At 34.2% G+C, this 20707-nt stretch overlaps 1 protein-coding gene across 1 annotated transcript; it reads right to left on the bottom strand.

Annotated features, from left to right (window-relative positions):
- Positions 1 to 5634: 5634 nt before the first annotated feature.
- On the bottom strand, positions 5635 to 19561 carry LOC123710510 (putative inorganic phosphate cotransporter). Its single transcript, XM_045662510.1, has 11 exons — positions 19430 to 19561; positions 18761 to 18897; positions 17758 to 17937; positions 15351 to 15489; positions 13295 to 13509; positions 12735 to 12884; positions 12079 to 12223; positions 9834 to 9955; positions 8767 to 8886; positions 6422 to 6563; positions 5635 to 5746 (listed from the first exon to the last, which is right to left on the bottom strand). Exons 1-11 carry the CDS (start codon positions 19503 to 19505, stop codon positions 5706 to 5708), a joined length of 1467 nt encoding a protein of 488 aa, XP_045518466.1. The 5' UTR covers positions 19506 to 19561; the 3' UTR covers positions 5635 to 5705.
- Between the last annotated feature and the right edge of the window lie 1146 nt (positions 19562 to 20707).

The following is a 20707-nucleotide window of genomic DNA, read 5'->3' as shown; positions in this document are numbered from 1 at the left end:
GATCGTTAGATATCAAATTCACACGTGATACTCACCATACCTGTTACCTACACTGTTACGTATACTTAATACAATTAAATACCAGCTCCGCTTCTCATCTGTATAAGCGCCCATTCCGGCCGAGTTAACATAGCACGAGCTGGGCTGTAAGGCCCTTTCGGGAAACGGAACAAATTTATTCCATTAAAAAAAGCTGTATATGATATTCTGAATTAAACTAGGACTAAGTATTCTAAAATTTATAATAATGTAAGCTACATATCTGGAAAAGGAGCAGTGTTAAAAAGCCACTAGGCTTTAGCGACTACAAACAAACCTCAGAAGTAGTCTCTAACCGTACGACAACGGAAACCTTAGAAAAAGTCGACGGTGTCCAGCACAGAAGACTATTAGAAAAAAAATATCATAAAACAAATACAGAAATTTGAGATGTAAAATATTGTTTCGAAACGGAGATTCATTCAATGTACTGCTCTAGTTATGTAGTCATTATATATTCTAAGAACTTGAAATTATTACTCCTATGTTATGAAAAATAACGGAAATGATAACCAAGCATATGTGTAGTCCACCGAACAAGGGCATTTATCAGCTTCGTAGCTCAACTTATACAGAGCTTCATTAGAAATAAGTTAGATGTCGAGGGGCTCTCACAAAGTCGGTTTTGATTAAATTTTGTTAGTTTGTGAGGCTTCTGAGACATAGGCACTTGTTACTAACTTTCGATGGCTTGAGCTTTAAATTAAATGGTTTTGTTTGAAGACCTTAAATGGGTAAGTACATTAATACATATTACAGACTATTTAAGTAATTGGGAGCAATAGTTAGTTTTATCATTAAAACTGACACATAAAAGTAGATATGCATTGGGTTTCGGAACTTCAAACACAAAATGTAGATAGATTTTAAATGTGTGTTAAAATTCGAATAACCATCGTAAAAATGTTTATAAGCGCAATTAATAGAACCTTTCCATGTATTTGAGCTTCATTCCTGATCTCGACGTAGTGTCGATGGTTGGTTATAATTAAAACATCAAAGCCAATATCTTGGTATATTAAACCATTTGTACAATTCTAACTTCGACCCAATAACTGACGGCCCAATGAGGATTCCTTAGAAGTATATCTTGGAATTATTTCTTGGGTTCAATGAATTTCTCTTTATTGGCAAATTTCCTGATAGTTCCACTATACAACTTTCCTATAATACAATTCCATGTCAGTTGCCTAATACATTCAACATAGTAAATTAAATATCCAAATCAGTGACACCGAATTTCTAGTTACCGTCGGTATTTCAGAACTCCCAATAGCAATAGCAATCTCAACTTGAATGTAGAGATTTGTAATTGACCTCTGGTGAAATCAGCACTACGGACATATGTATATGTATATATATATATTATATATAGAAACTGCGTGCGCGATTTGGCTTTATGTTTAAAATCATACATACATAATAAAATAAGTGTCCTTAAAACGGTTATTATATTGCACTGAAGTACCTCTTATATTATTATAAACCGATGTTAGAAACACAGAATGAATGAATGAATGAATGGGCATGAATGCCAATGATATTCTGATAAACTGTAGATAGACTGATAAACTGAAAAACTGTAGCGACATTTGAAACGCGGTAAGTTATTAAAGCCGTTAAAGATATATTACAACTTCTCTAGGATTCTCGTTTTTAATCGGAAGAAAATCAACACCTTCCTTAGTCTACAAAATCTATTAATGTATTGCAGGTTTGGAAACTCGTCGAAACAAAACCCGAAGGAACTGCTGTGAAAGCAGTTATGATATGCAAAAAAAAAGTTTAAACGCTCCTAATTGTGGACAAGCAACATTGCTTAGTAAATCTAACTGAGTTATAATATAATTTACTTATATATTATATTAAATATAACGTATATGTAAATATATGCGTAGATCAACTTTCAACTTTGTTTAAGTTGAAAATTAAGTTTAGACGAAATAAAATTAAATGCAACTGGACACCACAGCAGCTGGTCGAACTAACTTTTGCTTGCGGTTTTGCCTTCGTAACTGCACCATGTGTACAGTTACAAGGATGTAAAATTATTCTAATTTGTACTTTAACGTTTCTATATAGACTTCTCTATAGACACTAAACGAGTCCTATTATACTGTCTAAAGCAATAGCCTTGGCACCTACTCATAAATTCCTTACATCAATATGATAAAGTCAGTTTTTAAGAACTAAATAATAATAAAATTTATCCATAACAAAATCGCATTAATTTGCTGTACAATTTCTAGTTACTACAATAGGCCACTGAGTGCTGCCGAAGTTTTTATGCAAAAACCTCAATTTTACGAACTATTCGTAAGGGTTCGTCAGGATAAGAGAGAGATGAATGTGGCAGGGTTAAAAGCAAATAGAACTACGAGCTACGAGTTTTTTTTTAAATAATCACCGATAATAGATTTTTAATTCTTTATGCAAACAGCGTGAGAATACGGCATGTCTTACGTCAAAACTAGGGTAAATTTGTGAGCCGAGACTGCTAAATATAACTGTCATTTGTCAAGTTTAATAAGTTTACTCACCATAACAATGTATGATACAAAAAGGTTGATCACCTAATTATCTTAAAAATTATCAACCTGCGGCAATTTAATATCATATTTATTTCATAAATAAATTAGGTACATATAAATCAGCAATTCGTTCGCAAATATACGTTTTAATATAAATATTTCCAGACAGTATTGCAAATATCCGCTCAATTACAGACCCTGTTTTTATTAAAACATACCCTTTTATTCCGTGTCGGAACAATTTGTTCATTGGTTCTCTTTTCATTTTTGCACGAAAATTTTACACTTGTTTGTAATGAACACAATTGTTTTCGTAATGAAACAGTGTTGCTATAGCTTTCAGCGGTTATATCGAAAAATAAATTTTGTTTATTTTATAAAAATAACTAATATTAACTGTAGAAAAACTCTTAGCTTAATGTTTGAATTGAGCGTCAATATGATTATTACAAGTTAACAGAATATGGGAAATTATAAAAGATAAATTGGTCTAATTAATATAATTAGTCATCTATCACTTTTCACCTCAGCGTTAACACAGATTGAGGAAATGAGACGAAAGAGTACTATAATAATATAATAATAATAATCTTTATTTCTATTTCTACTAAAGTGAGAGTGTGCCAATTTATTTTTTAATGAATTATGGGGCTAAAATTTCCAGATGTTTGATGATGCAAACCTGACGGACTTAGCAATTTAACTTATATCGCAGCCGATAGACACCCATTTTTAGTGGGTGCGTTGCCGGCCTTTGAGGGTGGAGTACGCTCGAATTTTGAATATGCCCAGATTATACGTCCAAATAATGGGTTATTGGAGAAAAGTACAGGTTTTTGTAGTCTATCTATAGGTATGTATAAAAAAATAAATATCTTCATAATACGATCTTTGTTTTACGCGAGGACTACGTTAAAAAAAGAAATTTTAAGTTCTATTTGAATATTTCCTCAGAAACATTACGTTATATTAAGTTACCTGCCTCTTTGACCTAAGCCAACCAATTTTTCTTTGATACCTCGTTCCCACTAGATTTATGAGGGTTGTCCAGAGCACGTTTATCAAGACTTAAGGATAAGCTAACAAAATATTGACCTACAAGATTACCAGAGATATATTACAAAGATTTTAGGCTTCCAAGTGTTAGAATTATATTAGCTTTAGGTCCTAACTGAAAAGTCATTTTTTACAACGTTTTACCTACGTGGATTTGATCATCTAGTTTTAAGCATTAATAAGTCCAGTACTAGAACCGTTGATAATTTTGGCCCGGAATCATTCAATGAAATAAAAATCCGCTTTACAAATACGGTAGTCATACTTACTGTTCAGTCTCGATGTTAGTGATTTGGATGATTAACTGTGCACAACAGGACACAACCCTGGGTTTAAAAGGGGGGTTTTTAGGCACAGTAGTAGATGAATTATTACTTTATTATATGGATAAATTAAACATGTTTTTACATCTTTTGTTAAAATTAATTTAGGTCTTCATTTTTAAGAGACTGACGCGGTTATTGTTACTCTATTATCTGTATACGAAGGTATAGCAATTCTGCGTCATAGAGGAAAGTACCATCGAAAATTTCCTTTAAAAATGTATTGTCTATTTAGATTTATATGGTCAGATATTTTTAAAGATTACTTTAAAATAACGCCAATAATCCTACTGTTAGCATTAATTGATAACATAACCGCATTTCATTGTTTTATAAAATATTTCAAAGCTTATATATAGGCAAGTAGGTCACCATGCTTCTTCATTTCAACTTATATTTAATATAAAAATTTTAAATACCATAAACCGACACTGTTATGAAACATTGATAAATTGAGGTACCATTACAAAGGTTTATCTTCAGACCTAGACTGAATAATCGCGGAGAATTCACATTCTAAATACGGGGCTGAATTACCAATTTGTCTGGATCGCCGTTTACATTCTACTTATTAGTGTTTGATACTATGTGTGGGTTGGGATTACTATGGAGTATATTTCATTTTCAACTGTCATCGAAAATTAGAAAAAAATTCGCGGCCCGTTAGATTTATCAATTTATCAATCAACATTTACATGAGGTTGTATGGAGTGTACCCACGTTACCCATTTATGTATCCAACTTTGTTTGTCTTGGGTATGGTGGGATACAACAAGTTAGAGGTAAGGAGGGACCTTACTATCACATTATATTTTTTTAAGGTCCTTCGAGGCAAAATATATAATGCGGAAATGTTGGAGAGACTGAGGCTGCGTGTGCCAAATAATCACTCTCGGCGTGGTAAGCGATCGCAATTGCTGGCAGTGCCTATGGTATTTCGCGTACGAACTTACTTAGAGAAGCACCATTTACGCGTGTCTTGCGCACCCTAAATGTTATTGCTTGTGAGACAGATGTTTTTATTTGCACACTGGCTGAATTCACAAGAATTGCATTATTTATAATTAGTTATAAAGTGGTTTAGATTTTTAGTTTTCACATGTTATGTTTAAATTATGTTTTTAGTTTAATTTTATATTGCATTAGTATTAAGTTACTGTAAAAATAGGAAATAAATAAATAAATAAATCTTTCATTAATCGTTTATGTAGGAATATGAGTTTGTGGGGCAAAGAAAGTGCTGCTCTTCCTCGAACCTAAAGAGAGGATCTTCGATTATCCGCTTCCCTTCTATTGGGAACATCGGCCAGGTCCGTCGAAGCACCTGCTGTTGGTGTGGTTATTCACGTCCTGCTGATTCAGACTCACCTCAGTAGTCTTTTTCTGGTGGTAGTATATCCTTAGCGGTCGGAATAACTTTGTTAGCGAGTTTCAGGGTGACGTCATCGCAGTGAAGTAGGTGTTGGTACAAGTTTGATGTAAATTGTCGTCGCATATTTGTTCACGAACTTCACTCCCGTCAACACTTTCGAACCTATCTATCATAAATTCCTGATATGTCCTAGTCTGTGACACAAATATACCAAATACTACAAAATATAATACTAGAAATGTATAAAAGTGTAAAGTCTTTATATTATAAATATAAAACCTAGTTAAATGATTATATGAAATAAAATAAAATATCTCCTTAGCTTTATTTTATTTTTAAAAGTAAAAAATAATTGGTATCTATCATCTATCCGCTTGCCCATATTCATATCGTTGATTCAAATTCATCTAACTCTAAAGTAGTCTCTGAAAAAATATAATTTTATTATCATCCAAACTTGCAGAGCAGTGTTGTCCTCGTGGCTTAAGCGTGCAACTCTGATCCCAGAGTTCGTAGATTCGATCCCCGGTTGGGCATGGACCAATAGACTGTCTTTCTATGTGCGCATTTAACATTAGCCCGAACGGTGAAGGAACAGATCATGAGGAAACCGGTTTGCCTTAGAAAGTCGATGGCCCGCGTCAGGCACGGAAGGCTGATCACCTACTTGCCTATTAGATTAACAAATGACCATGAAATAGATATAGAAATCTGAGGCCCAGACCTAAGGGTTGTAGCGCCATTGATTTATTATTTATTTAAGTGCACAAATAACACATGCATCCATGGCATACAGCTTTGGTCTTAAATCTACGACATATGTCAGATCCTGTATACGCCGCTGGATTATTATTATTACTATATTAAAAATATAACACTTTTCACACAATTTTTTCATAAACTTTAGATGAAACTACACGAAAGTATTTAGTGTAGGTTCATCTACTGTTACATTAAATATATATGTTTTATCAAGATTATAAACATTGCAGCGTTGGAATTGAGCACAACGGATAAGTGCGTCTTCTAATGGATTTGTTTTCTAATCATTAAGGCTTTTGAACCAGCTAGAGAATTTAAGAATAATAACACTAGATTACCATTAGTGTATGCATATTTAATTCTCGGACCGTCATCCCAAAACTGGCGGTCGCTTTCGCCAAAGGCGGTGTAAAAGACGCCAGACACAATGACAAGAGCAGACAAAATAAAGTACATTATTTTCCAACATGTTTGATCCGTCTGAAACACAAAGGAAAGTTAATACCGTCGCGTTACAAACAGGAGATAAGGTGCCATTAGGTAAATTAATTTTGAACTAAGCTGGCACAATTAGGTTTTCCTTGTAAGTTCCATCCAAAGTAACGATTGGAGATATTTTTAGTTGAAATCACGATTTTAATAGTTCTAATGACAGAACATGGAAAAAAAATATTTGTAAAAAATTGAATTTACTACTTAGGCATGTGTTAAGTGTAAGATTCTTATTTTTTGTTGTAAAAACGCTGTTGGCCTTCAGGGCCTTTAGAGCTCAGCTCGGGCTGTTTTGGCGAGCGTAGGTCTGAGTGGCCGTTTTTCTCACGGCTAGCGCAAGGACGTCTCCTGTGAGACTCGAACCTCGGCTTGGGCCGTCGCGGGGTGGTCAATTGTTTGCAGGGCAGAACGGAAATTCACTGGAGTGAGCGAAGAACGCAGTAAAGGTCCTCGCCTACTCCGGTGAAGGGGGTTTTTTATCCTAATCTATGTTTGGCTATTATTATTATTTGCCGCGCCGGCGGCTTTTCATTTGTCGATTACCAGAGAGGTTGCCTTTAAATATCTGCTGAGTACCAATGGATTTATTACTTATATGTCATTAAACACATAGTCATACGCGAAGGTACAAACATCGTTAGAAAACCGGACTGTCGTAGAGAGATGAAGCTGAGACCCTTTTAATACGAAAACTGAGGTTATAATGCTTAAATTTTGTTAAAGACTTTTATTTTTTTAAATAAACATAATACCACTCATAACAAATAACAAGTGAAACTTAACCTTCACTCTTATTATATTTAGAAAGATAAAATTAAAAAGTTTATAAACTCACGCACTTCTAAATAATTTATAACTTCATCGTAAGCATTTTAATTAGGGAATGAAGAGCTTTTTTAACTCAAAGCGCCGGAATTTCAACCTCGCCCAAGTTTTGTGGTAGATTATTATTAATAAAAGTTAAGGCTTTTACGTGTAATGAAATAACGGAGTAATTTCAAAGTGCTTTGGAAACAAAACCTTTCACATTTTATAGTTCAAAAGGTGTTATAGAAGTACTGACACTTAATGTAAATAAACTCCTTGTTGACTGTGCAACATTTGAAAGGGCCAGGTGCGATCTGGAGCTCGAGACTGGCATGAGGGTATCCCGGGATGGGCTATCCGACATGTTGCTTAGGAAAATTTCTGCGGCAAGATTGTCAAACATGTCACTGAATAATAATAGCACGAGAGGTAACGCGGGTGGCGCCGGTCAGCGGGCTCCGACTTGCCCATAAATATCATGACTATGTTTCCAGATAGTTGCCCCGGGCCTGGCGTGAGACGCCAACCCTCTAAGTAGATAATGTCCTTTTTTAAGAAAGGGGAGACTTCGACATTCTTCTGCTACCTAGCTACTCGGTCATATATCTGACTGACTGCGTGCCCGATAGGCCGATGTAGGGGACCTTACTTTAAAAAATACTCCTGTAACGGATATAAATTCGAATATCTTAGACTTTGGAGCGTTTTTTATTATTTTTTTCCGTTAGAATTTATAAGAACCATCCGACAGCAAAAAAACTTTAGAAATTTAAAAACGTTCTATACTTTGCCACTGACCAACCAGCTATACTAATTTAAATTCCAAGGCATTGGAGAGGAAAATTAGCAGCGAACATCCTCCTACATCGCCCAAAGGCACAATACGAAACTGTAAACATTTCAGTCTCGATGTTTCTACAAATAGCTTAGTCTCAGATAAGTGCTTCTTCAAAGTCTTTGAAAAATATTATCAAATCGTTTAAATATTCCATTTAAGAACTGGTGTTATTTCTTATAAAGACCTTTTACCGTATTGAGATAATTTTAAATAATTCGGACTAGTGTAAAATATTTCTGTAAGCTCCATAATAAGTACAATTCATAATTTAAGGATTTCTGAACAAAGAAGTTAATAAAAGTTATATATCGTAATTTTCGAATTATGAACATCAACGATTATATTTTTAAAATAGACAGACTATAGCAATAACAAATTTAACGTTATTTAAAACCTCAACCAGTCTACTAATACCTTCTCAACTGTGATCTTATTTATTGTTGTAAATGTTATATGGGAGAAATAAATAAATTATTAAACAAAAAAGAAGCATTACGCGCTATTTAAATATTGGCGCGGAAACGGGTTCTAAATTCAAATACTTACTACATCGACAACAATCATCCCAGTCATCAATGGCACAAATGCACCAACAACGCCTGCGACAGTGCTCGTCATAACTAGTAATGTTCCCGAAAAGTTCTGGCTCATATCTTTATGGTTTTCCTGAAAAAATATATCCTCATACATGGAACTTCACTTTCATATCTTAAGTCATAATTTAAATATATATATTTTTTTTGCATGTGTCCTTACTAAGACAATATAAGAAGAAGAATTAATTAAATTTAAACCTAATATATTCTAAAACGGATTTTTAACATAAGGAAGTGTCCAATGTGTCTACTTACTTATAAATTTCTTAATTATAAAAATAAATATTGTGATGGCCTAGTAGGTTTTAGCGCGCAACTCTAATGCCTGAGAGTAAACCCAAGAAGTAGACAGTGACGGCGTGACTAGCCTACTAAGCCCGATTCAGACATATCAGTGAAGCCACAGATCCGACACAGTATCAGACAGTGCGAAATATTCTTTTATACATTATCTATGAACGCATCCCCTATTGTCAGTGTCAGTGACGACGCAGTGCTCTGTGTCAATGTTGACAACGATATTTTTTGTCGGATCACTGCCGCCATGTTATTGAAATCAAAATGGAGGACGAGCGATTGATAGAATTGGTTCGTGAAAATAGGGTTTTGGGTATTTTCTTTTATTTTTGAATTTTCCTTCCGTCTCTCTTAATTGCCATGCTTTATGCACCCATTTTTTTTTGATGCTGCTCTTCGTCTAAAGCAACAGCTATCATTGCTAGATCCGTAGTATTAAACAGAGCCATAATCACGTCACTTGACGACGGACACGTTTTCACTGAAGCTCCGTAAACTGAGTAATGTGTGTGAATGGAATGACTGACGCAATTCTATATTACTGATACTGAACTAAGAGGATACGTTGACGGAACTGTGGCTTCACTGATGTGTGAATCGGGCTTTAGAAAAACCAAATGTCATGAAAAACGCAGATACAGAAACCTGAGGTCCCAATCTAGAAGATTGTAGCGCCACTAATTTAATTTTCGGAGTTGCTAATCATTTAATTTAACTTACAAGAAATCCAGAATACTGTAGACTAAGTGAGCTCAAGGTAATCATCATAAGAAATACAGTCCATTGATTTCCCGGAATGAAATTTGATAATAGTATTAAGCCCGTGACCAAACCTATCATACCTGGAAAATTCAAAGGTCTAATAAAATTATATAATTATAATGAAACTAATTTCTTTATAGCTAAGTATTTGAAATATAGTTTTAGTAGATTCAATTAAATATAGTCCGTTAGATTTAATACCTTGGCAGACTATAATTTTTCCTATTTTTTTAGAATTAAAACGCTCAAATTAAAAAAAAAACTTAATTTAAACCTAATTAACAAGTTGAAACACAAAATTCATTCGGTTATGGCTAAGTAAAATAATTAAGTTTTTATAGCGAGATATATAGAATATTAGAGATAAATGAAAAACACATTTCATCGTAAACGTAGTGCGACCCAGGCCTGTAGCATTTGCATTAAAGTGCAAACTTTATTATGAAAACGTGTAAATTTTCCCTCAGTGTAATCAACACTCCTGCGGATAGCCGCAACTCACTCTGAGGTATAATTAATTAACTGGATAATTTTATGCATACAATTACTTGGTAGAAATAAAATGATGTACTTTTATAGTAAGTAGTTGATGCTAACGACTTCCTCTGTGTATAATTTAGACAAGCTTATCTACCATACCTAGGTAACACTGGAAATGTTTAGAAAATGAAAAACAGCTTAATGTAGAAAATTGCCAATACTTTTTTGTTTTTCGAAGTAATCTCCGTTCCTCTCTACACATCGTCGCATTCGATGGAACGACTGAGAAAAGCAGTGGGTTCATTCTTCCTTTAAGGGTCTCTTTCACCGCGTCTTCAGGGGTCGTAAAGCGAATACCTAGAATTTTATCTGTAGTTCTTGGGAATAAATGAAATCGCAGGGCACCAGGTCAGGACTGTATGGCGGATAACTCAATATCTCGACACCTGCCTTGAAAGTCAAATTCAACAGTCCGTTTTGCGGAGTGCGCTGAAGCATTGTCGTTGTGAAGGAGGATCCTGCTTCGAGGGCGCTGCTGTCGATTTTTTTCCAAGACAACAGGCAAACAGCGATTGATATACCAGTCTGCAGTAACTGTCCTTCCATCTTTTATAACAACTGTTGTGAAATGACCTTTCCGACCAAAGAATGAGGCAATCATCTTTTTTCCTTGACTTCTTCCTTATTAAGGTACTTAAGGTAAAGTACCTTAGTTGGCCGATCCTCGAAAGCAAACCGACTGAGCTGATTTACTTTTGGTTTCGGATTCGTAGCAATATATCCAGCTTTCATCACCTGTGACGATGTCAAATACAGCATTTGAGTCACCGCCGTTGAACTTATCTAACATTTGTGACACCATTGCATGCGAAGGTATTTCTGGTCGGCGTTTAAAGTATGGGGAATCTGGTACAAAGTTTCCTGACGCATCGTTCTGAATGTTCGTGTACTATTTTTTGAACTTGACTTATGAGTCAAGTTCAATGCCCCTAGGCTTGCCCGTATCTGCTGATAGGTCACTCTCTTATCTGCTTCAGAAGTCGCTGTTAAAGAATGTACCTCACGCGGCTCATCATTGAGATTTCTACGTCCACGCTTAAACTCGTTAAAATGTAAATAGTGGCACGAGATGGGGCTTCATTAAGAAATGCTAATCGTAGCCTATCATAGCTTTGTTGTGGAGTAAGCTCACAATCAAACTCATAATAAATCCTTGACCGAAAATTTTCTTTTTTTTTTACCGAAAGTGTCACAAGAGTTTTAGATTTGCCGCTAATTCGCAAAAACAAATGACAATTGAATACAATATACTACATTAGATTACCAAAGAGTTCTAAAATTGAAATTCAAAAAAGTTTTCATTAGCAATGTTTCTAACTGGCCAGTTCTAAACATTTTCAGTGTTACCCACGTTTTATCAAATTTAATGAAGCAGTTCAAAAGTAAATTATAATTATTTTGTAACTTATTATCTATACAAATATTGTATGGTTCATGTTTTTATTAAGAACTTCTTAAACAACATGCTTAGAATGCTACATTATTCCTGAGTTACATAGGCTTATATTTATTGCAGTAATAAGGCAGTATTTTAGTGAATATTATCTCTTCTTATAACAAATTTCCATAATTGCTTTAATCAATTACGCAGACGGTCACGAAAAAGGATAAACATTATACATAATAGCTCGAAATCAAATTTAGAACGAAAATAGCAACTCACCTAATCCGTTGACAAGTTTTCTAAGGTATCTGATATCGAAAAAGTGGTCTACGATCCCAATGCGATAAGCCCAGTCCAAAGAAGGGGCCGTTAAAATGTACACCAGACATAACGATGCAAAAGCCAGCATTACTTGAAACGTTGCCTGTAATATAATTTAAAAAAAATGGAATGAGGTCAAAACGCGAGGTCACATGTTTGTAATTGAAATTAATCATATGTCGTAGCGGCTATAGCGGCCATCAATTTTCAAAGCTTAGAGGTAGAATCCGCACAAAACAGTATTCATAACACGCGTGCCTACGTACTCTCGTGTAACTAAATTTATATCTTTTTCGTAACATACATAATCTATACTTTCGCTGATTCGCTCGCAAGAGATAAACTATCCATACTCTACTACTCTTACCCATTTGGACATCAACTGACAAAACTTTAAGATTTTGTCGGGGGATAATAATGTATAATTTTTCATTATTCCGTAAGACTATATTAATAAACACATAATTCGACAATAAATTTACGTAGCAACGGGCGGTCTTATCGCTTATGAGTGATGTCCAGGTAAGTCAGGATATAAAAAAATCCAACAGTTAACAGTCACACCGTTTACCATTTTTCTGATAAGATAAGCATAGCGTGGGATTTAAACTAACCTCGTACAAGGGCAGTTGAAAACTCTTCAAATAAGCAGGAATGTTGACGAGAAAGAATATAAAGATGGCGTTGGATACAGCGTGGGAGACGGCGATGGCCCAAAATTGTCGCGTTCTCAATACACGCCGCCAAGGGTTCTTTAGAGTTTTCTGTAAGTTTATAATGTGTGTCTCATTATACATTATATACAAACTAAAAATAACTTACAAATCGAATAATGTTCATAAAATAGGATTGATAAATATTTATCGTAGTTGACTATTTTTCAATGAATAATATTTTCATGACGTTCAACATAAATGTTCGAATGCAGATCTTAAGGTCTCCAGTTGGGGTAAAAAAATATAAATTTTAATGGTCTACACCGCTGATCCAACCTGGAAAACTGCTTCAATGGCAATTCGGCAAAAATGCAATATCTGCTCTATAACCATTATATTTATGGGTCGGAGAGCTATAGGTACTCATCCAAATTACGGGTGCGTTTAAACACCACGTGCCTAACTTAGGGCTACAACGAATTAGACTAAATTTAATCTCGACTAGAACAGAAATATACCTTACGATAAAATTTTGAAGTTTCTTTAATAAAATCGCTTTCCCAATCACCAACAGCCTTATGTTTATTTGGTCTGCTGGCGGTAAGAAGGCCCCAAATAACAGCCATGGAGAACGTCATCATTGCTTGGGAATAGAAAACCAGCTCCCAACCCAGTCTGGCCTCGGATATTAATCCCGATATTGGCAGGCCTATAATGATGCCTAACATGAGACCTGCAAATAGTGACGAATTCATATCTGTAGAATGTTGAGAATGAATATGCTGGAATCTTAATTTGGACCGGCAATAGCCTTCCAATTTTATTACCTTTAGATTTATTACGGAAGAGTTTTCTTTGATAATTATGTTGGAAAAACTTTGCTTCCGACACGACTACTGCGACACATCGTTAGTGGTTGCGGTAAAGCACAAAAAATAGTACTCCTTATACAATTTTTGTGTAGATTAAATAATTTCACAATTATTTTAAAATAAATATTAACCATTAAAACTGAGCAGTAGAGTATACCATCACTGTTCAAGAGTAACCCAACTTGGTTGGAACCCAAATTCGTCTGCATTCCACTAAAGGTCACAGGACTTAGAACATTATTTATTAAATTACCCGTACATGCATTATAAATATTAGGTCCTTACATATGAAATTGGCGTTTTGTCATACTGGCCACTTTGACCTCAAATACCTCCTCCTCATCCTCAAATTTGAATTTGAAATTCCTAACCAATGCATGCAACCGGTGCTTCGATGACCGTCATTTATTTGTTTTTTTCTGTTTGCGTCACTCATTTTACAAAATGGAAAACTTAAAGTATCGCATTATTTATGAGTCCGAGTTCCGCCGTGGCACTAGTGCTGCAGAAATGACTCGAAGGGTGAATGATGTGTATGGCGGTCATGTTGCAAAAGAAAACACAGTTCGTTTTTGGTTCCAACGTTTTCGTTCTGGAAATTTCGACCTGTAGACAAGCCCCGTGGACGGCCTGAGGCCCAAGTTGATAATGAAGTATTAAAGGCTATTGTGGAAGCGGATCCATCGAAAACCACGTCCGAGTTAGCTACAGGCTGTGGTGTTAGTGATAAAACTGTTTTAATTCACTTGAAGCAAATTGGGAAGATTAAAAAGCTTGAAAGGTGGGTACCTCACGAACTGAAGACTGAAGCAAACCGGCAAACACGCGTTGACTGCTGCGTTACATTACCGAACCGGCACAATAATGAAGGTATTTTAAACCGAATCATTACCTGTGATGAAAAATGGATTCTTTACGATAATCGGAAGCGCTCAGCGCAATGGTTGGATCCTGGCCAGCCAGCCAAATCTTGCCCCAAGCGAAAATTAACCCCTTACTTGTAAGCTTTTGGTGGACTAGTGCCGGTATTGGTCATTGCAGTTTTCTCAAATCTGGCCAGACTATTACGGCTGATGTCTATTGTCAGCAATTGCAAACCATGATGGAAAAGCTAGCGGCTAAACAGCCTAGGCTGGTCAATCACTCCACGCCACTCCTACTTCACGACAATGCTAGACCACACACTGCACAACAGACGGCTACCAAATTAGAAAAGCTTCAATTGGAATGTCTAAGACATCCTCCGTACTCCCCGGACCTTGCTCCGGGGAGTACGGAGTATGTTCCCTTCCAACTTCTTGCAAGAGAAAAAATTTAACTCTGATGGGGCAGTCCAAATCGCCTTCACAGATTTTATTGATTCCCGTCCGACTGGTTTTTTTAGTAAAGGGATCAATGAACTACCTATGAGATGGCAAAAGTGCATAGAAAACAATGGTTCATACTTTGATTAATTAAATATATTATATTTAAAAACATGAGATTTTTTTGTTCCTCCCATACAAAACGCCAATTTCATATGTAACTACCTAATATATCTCTTGATTAAGTATTAGGATATAGCACTCGGGCACTAATTCTACCTACTTAAACCCTTTAAGTGTAACACTTAGCGCTCTTTTTGTATTTTACTTTGACATTTATTTAGGGAACTATTCAGAGTTCCAATCAATTTGATGCTAAGACATAAATATTCAATTACCTCCTTGAACTATACAGTTAAAAGTGGACCTCTCATGTGGTGGTAACCAATTTGTGATTAACTTCTGGTTCACTGGCGTAATACAAGCTTGAGTCATTCCCATTAGAAATTGGGCGTTGCACGTTGCAATCCATCCACCCTGAAATATAAATTTGGACATATATTTTATCTATATTGATAATATTTATGTTATAAGTTTTATGTTATTTACAGATCTTTATAACAGAAGATTACAGCTGTACCTGGTCCAGCCATAAGTTCTGTTTCAAATGAAAATGCATTTTTTAAATGAAGTAATGTAATATTATTAAAATTTATAAAAACATATTTATCAAAGTCTCAGCAAAAAATAAACAAATATTCTATTCGAAATGGCTTTTATACAGGCCTATAATCTGTTGTATCAATGGATTTATGCACTGTTTCCAAGGGAACACCACCGCTTGCACCAAGGAGTTTTAAAGAGACACAACGTGGAGCCATGTGCTCTAAAACTGGCCATAATTTAAAGAGTTGAGGTCTGGGCCGGTCCGGAACGTTGAGTTCGTGCCCTGTGAACAGGTGCAGAATCCTGCTGGAAAGTCCACAGTAAATCTTTAAAAAGTGTATTGTTGAGAGGTTCCACACGATCCAAGACTGTATCTTGATACACTTTGGCTGAAGTTTTCACTCCTTTTTCACAAAAATATAGTTTTGTGACTCCTTGATAAGACACGCCCCACCAAACCAACACTAACGCAGGATGATGACCATTTCGTACCTTTCCGACTATTTGAGCAGCTTCTTTAGAACTGTGAGCGTACACTTTATCATTTTGCTTATTGTAGTGGTCTTCAATCGTGAAAATTTTTTCATCGTTAAAGAGGATATTTCTGTACTTTTCACCTGCGTATCGCGACAGAAGGCGTTTTGATGAATACACTCTCTTTAATTGTAAAGATTAATTTAAAGCATGTCCTATATTTCGACGATAAGCACCGAGCTTCAGGTCTTGTTTTATATTACACGACAGAGTCTTAGCGGGAATCTTCATGCTTTCTAATGGGGTTTCTACAAATTCTGGCTTCTGAAGTGTCTGGAATATGACCGACGGCTCCATATCCAGTTTATGCAAGGCGATCACCGGAAAGCTAGTTTCATTAACATCTCATTCGATATTGTAATTTGATAAGGAACACGGATAAATATATGAACAAGTTAAAGTGTGTGAAAGAAGTTTTAAAAATAATTTTGAAAAAAAGAAAAGTGTTTGTGTAACAGTATAGTACTACTTAGTTAGTATAACAATAATATTGGATGGAAACAAATAGTTGGTATCGTAAGGTTGCCGCTTGGTTACTTAACCAAAAGCGTCTGTTAAATAAAATAATAGGAGTTCTAAAGAATGGTTTAACTAAATCCCTTCTATTGTTTCATCTATTCCCAATAATAATTATGAGCAAGGTATTTTCTGTCTATTTCGATTTTTATGGTAATTATTTTTAGGATATACTGATAATAATCGTTACTTTATTTTTATATTATTACCATTTAGTTAGTACTAAAGTTGATATATACATTTAATTACACAATTAAATATATATTGACATATATATATATATATATATATATATATATATATATATATATATATATAAATAATATGTTTATTATTTCCTGTTGGAAAGGATTGTTTTTTAACGTTTATAACGAATTAAGTAAAAAACTGCTTAACCGAAAATATTAAGAAAAAACATTATTATAGTGCTTCTTATTATTATCATAGAATAACAAAAAATACATGCAAAATGCGTAAAGGCCGTTAGTAATTAATAACCATACAAATAAAATATATAAACAAGTACACACAGTACAACATTATTGTTACTATTTCAAGATGATGAAAAAATTTTGAAAAGCCTAAGAAAACTTTAAATCGAGTACTGCAAATTCAAAACATAACTCAAGTACAAACAACAGATTTGTTGAAGAAAAACGAATCACCCGGCACATTCCAGAATTATTTTATTACTTTGTTCAAAGTTCGAAACTCGGTGTCGAAATTGATTTGAAATTAATTAAGCCGATTAGATTAAAGCTGCCAAAGTTAAATTCATAACCAAAGTAACATTAGACGATCGTTCCTGTTTCATTCATTAAATTAACGAAAATAGGAAGATTGTTCGTTTATTTCTAAAAATAGACCTTAGGGGTGAATGGTCGGTGGCAAAAATTTGATAACAAATTATAGTCTACTCCAGTAGTTATACTAAGAAAGTGTATCTTTAAGATACTTTAATCGTACATACTAACCGCCCCGTTCCAGACCGAAAGTACAGTATTGTCTGAAGGAGGTTGTTTTTTTTTCATTTTTCATAGTTAATTAAATAGATAAAGAGGGTTGATGATTAATAATTTAAATCAGTACCTTATTAACAATCGTAGGCATTGCAGCAGACATAGATCCATTTATAAGTAAGACAGCCGTCAAAACTAATTTCTCTCCAAATTGGGCCAAATAAACCTCAGCTGGTATCAGAAAAAGAGCGTAACCGAAAAAGTATGACGATAATATTATTCCTTGGATTCGTTGACTCCAATTATGCATCTGTAATACGCTTAATCTTTTCATTTGCTTAAATTTATGTTACAAAAACTTAATTAGTTGTATTGTGGATTTTTCTTTGTAATCATTGTTACGTAGCACAAAAATCGTAATTTGCACACATAATATTATAATAGGATGAGGGTAGGGACAAAACGATAGATACGGGCGGTGATTGCCGTGTATTCGACGCTTTAAAGACATAAATTGTATTTTGTGTGATGTATAATTTCGGATATAACTGTGTTGAGGGGTATGTTTTTTCTAATTACTATTTTAATATTTGTTTTTATTTTGTTGTGAAGCTATATGAAATGTTTTCTTCCATTTTAGCTTTGGGAAATGCCCTCAAATTAGATGTTCATTATTGAATAATAAATTAACAAATTTAACGTTACCACATATAATAGGTTTTCTATGATAAAAAACATCCTCCTGGCGCCCACATTTATTTAGTGAGGATAATTATAAGATATAGTTTAATATATTTCAGTTTTGTATTTTTCTAGCTTACTTGTTTGAAGTTCTTTTATAAATGTCCTAATATGTCCTAATTCGTTTCATTTAATGTTAAAAACCCATAACATGGCGCCCAACAGGGTCTACTTTAAATATATATTTTGGGTTACAAAAGGATTTTGAATTAACATTATAAGATAAATAAAAGATGTACACAATGTAGATGAAAAATGTTTTTGGGGTAAAACATATGACTGATGACTGATAACTTGTATGATATTATGAAAATAAAGTTCTATAATATCGTTAGATAATTATTTCAAACTTTTTAACGTTACCAGCCCTGAAAAATTAAGTTTGTAATTACCTCAATATAGGAACTATTATGATCCATATCGGATATAGCTAATATACCCACTCCAGTACTTCCTCTCATCGCACCCATAACAACCGAACACATGAACATATAAATAATTTGTATATGTCGTATGCCAATTTTGAATTCTGTAAAATTTATAAACATGTTAGCACATGTTGTATCGAATAAGCGAAAAATATCGCGTTACTCGAAACTCGTGTAAATGTATCTAAGTGTCCATTTTGTTATGTAAAAAATAAGCAAAATAAAACTATACCGTGACAAAATTATTAAATTATGTCACATGTGAGTTATGTTACAAAACACACGCGTTTACATATAGTGCAAAACGCGTCGTTTTCACAAAGTAGGAATACAAATAATACGCGGTGCTTCAATTTCGAATATGTGAAACTACCTTATAGGCTATCCGAAATAGAACCCGTAAACTTCAATATTCAATTTTAAACTCTACCAGAATGATCATTATATATTTGTTAGTAATTGATTAGTGGATTTAAATTCTTTTTCAGTGATGGATGATTCTTAATACCATTTTGAATATTATATCCATCATTATTACTTTAAATTATGAAACTTAATATATTTCGATTCCTATAAAACGGTAGAAGTTAAATGTAATATACACGAGTAATATTAGAAGTTTGGAATACTTACTTGTTTTAGTAATAACACCATCATGGCTGTCTTCAAATTTAAATCTCAAGAATTCTGTGTCCATTTTTAATAACATTCATCCTTTGAGCACTCTCAATGTATTATTTCAATTCTAAGAATACTACAATCGCTATCTAGTCAAGATTTTATTTACAAAATTTCAACCTTGCTTACATTAACTCTGTAAACTCCATTTATTATTTACACTACATAAACTGTCTACAACATACTGTGTTTATAGTAAATGAAACTTTATAAATATAAGTTTAAAGTCTAAATTGCCAAGGCTAAAATGTCATCTAATTTTGTCCAAGATACAAATGCGTCAGTAATAATTTCATTTCGCATTTAGTCAGTGTCTTTTTAGTATCTGATAAGGATCACGTATGCTAAACTATAATTAAGATAATATAAAACAAATAACAACTAAGAATATCATTTCAAACATGTGAGGCGAGATTAAAAAATGTAAGTAGTATGTAACAAAACTGAATGCACTCGCGAGCTGGTCCCTGCGGCCTTATCCGCGTAAATTACTTATAAATTAATTATTAGTCGGAAAAACGGCATCGAGGCGGTCTTTGTCGCAGCATAAGCCCATTTACAAATAGTTTTTTTAATCATATGTATATAGATACCGGCAAACATCTTGAACAAATATCCTTGCCTGCGCAGAAGCGATTTTTAGATGTCACTGGGTGGGGTAGGAAGGGGGGGGGCGGCGGGAGAGTGACGTGTCGATCGCGTGATTGGTAAATCAGTTGACGTTTGTGCCCAGCGCTGTGTACGATCCACAAACTTTCCTCCATTCCCTTGTTTAATGTTCAAGATGTTCTTCCCTTACCTTATCGGACTCTGTTTGTTCATATTTCTATTCCTTTTCTTACCACTCAATATTTTACATACTAAACATAGGCCACCATATTATTGCGTGCGGAAAATATTAATTTAAATTTTTAAATATAATATAATTAATATTCAGTTAGCAGTAGTTTTTTTATTTATTAATATGTTGTTACTGAAAGATAGGTAAATCTATCACGAGGTTCTATGACACCTTTTAGGTAGTCATTCTTACACTTATTTTCGATCTTTTTGTGATAAAAAATACATAGATGACGTAGTAAAACTGACTTAGTAATACCTTGTACTTACTTAATAATTTAGTCGAGTTTGATATAATGTTGCCGCTGCAAAAATGAATAAAATTATTTCTTTCACGAGTTAATATCGGTGGCGGTTGTTGTAGATATGTTAAATATTGTAGATGTGTCACTC

Source organism: Pieris brassicae, chromosome 5 (assembly GCF_905147105.1).
Source record: "Pieris brassicae chromosome 5, ilPieBrab1.1, whole genome shotgun sequence".
In the NCBI taxonomy this organism is placed as follows: domain Eukaryota; kingdom Metazoa; phylum Arthropoda; class Insecta; order Lepidoptera; family Pieridae; genus Pieris; species Pieris brassicae.
Note: the sequence above shows the minus strand (reverse complement) of the source record. Positions and strands in the feature narration are given on the sequence as shown.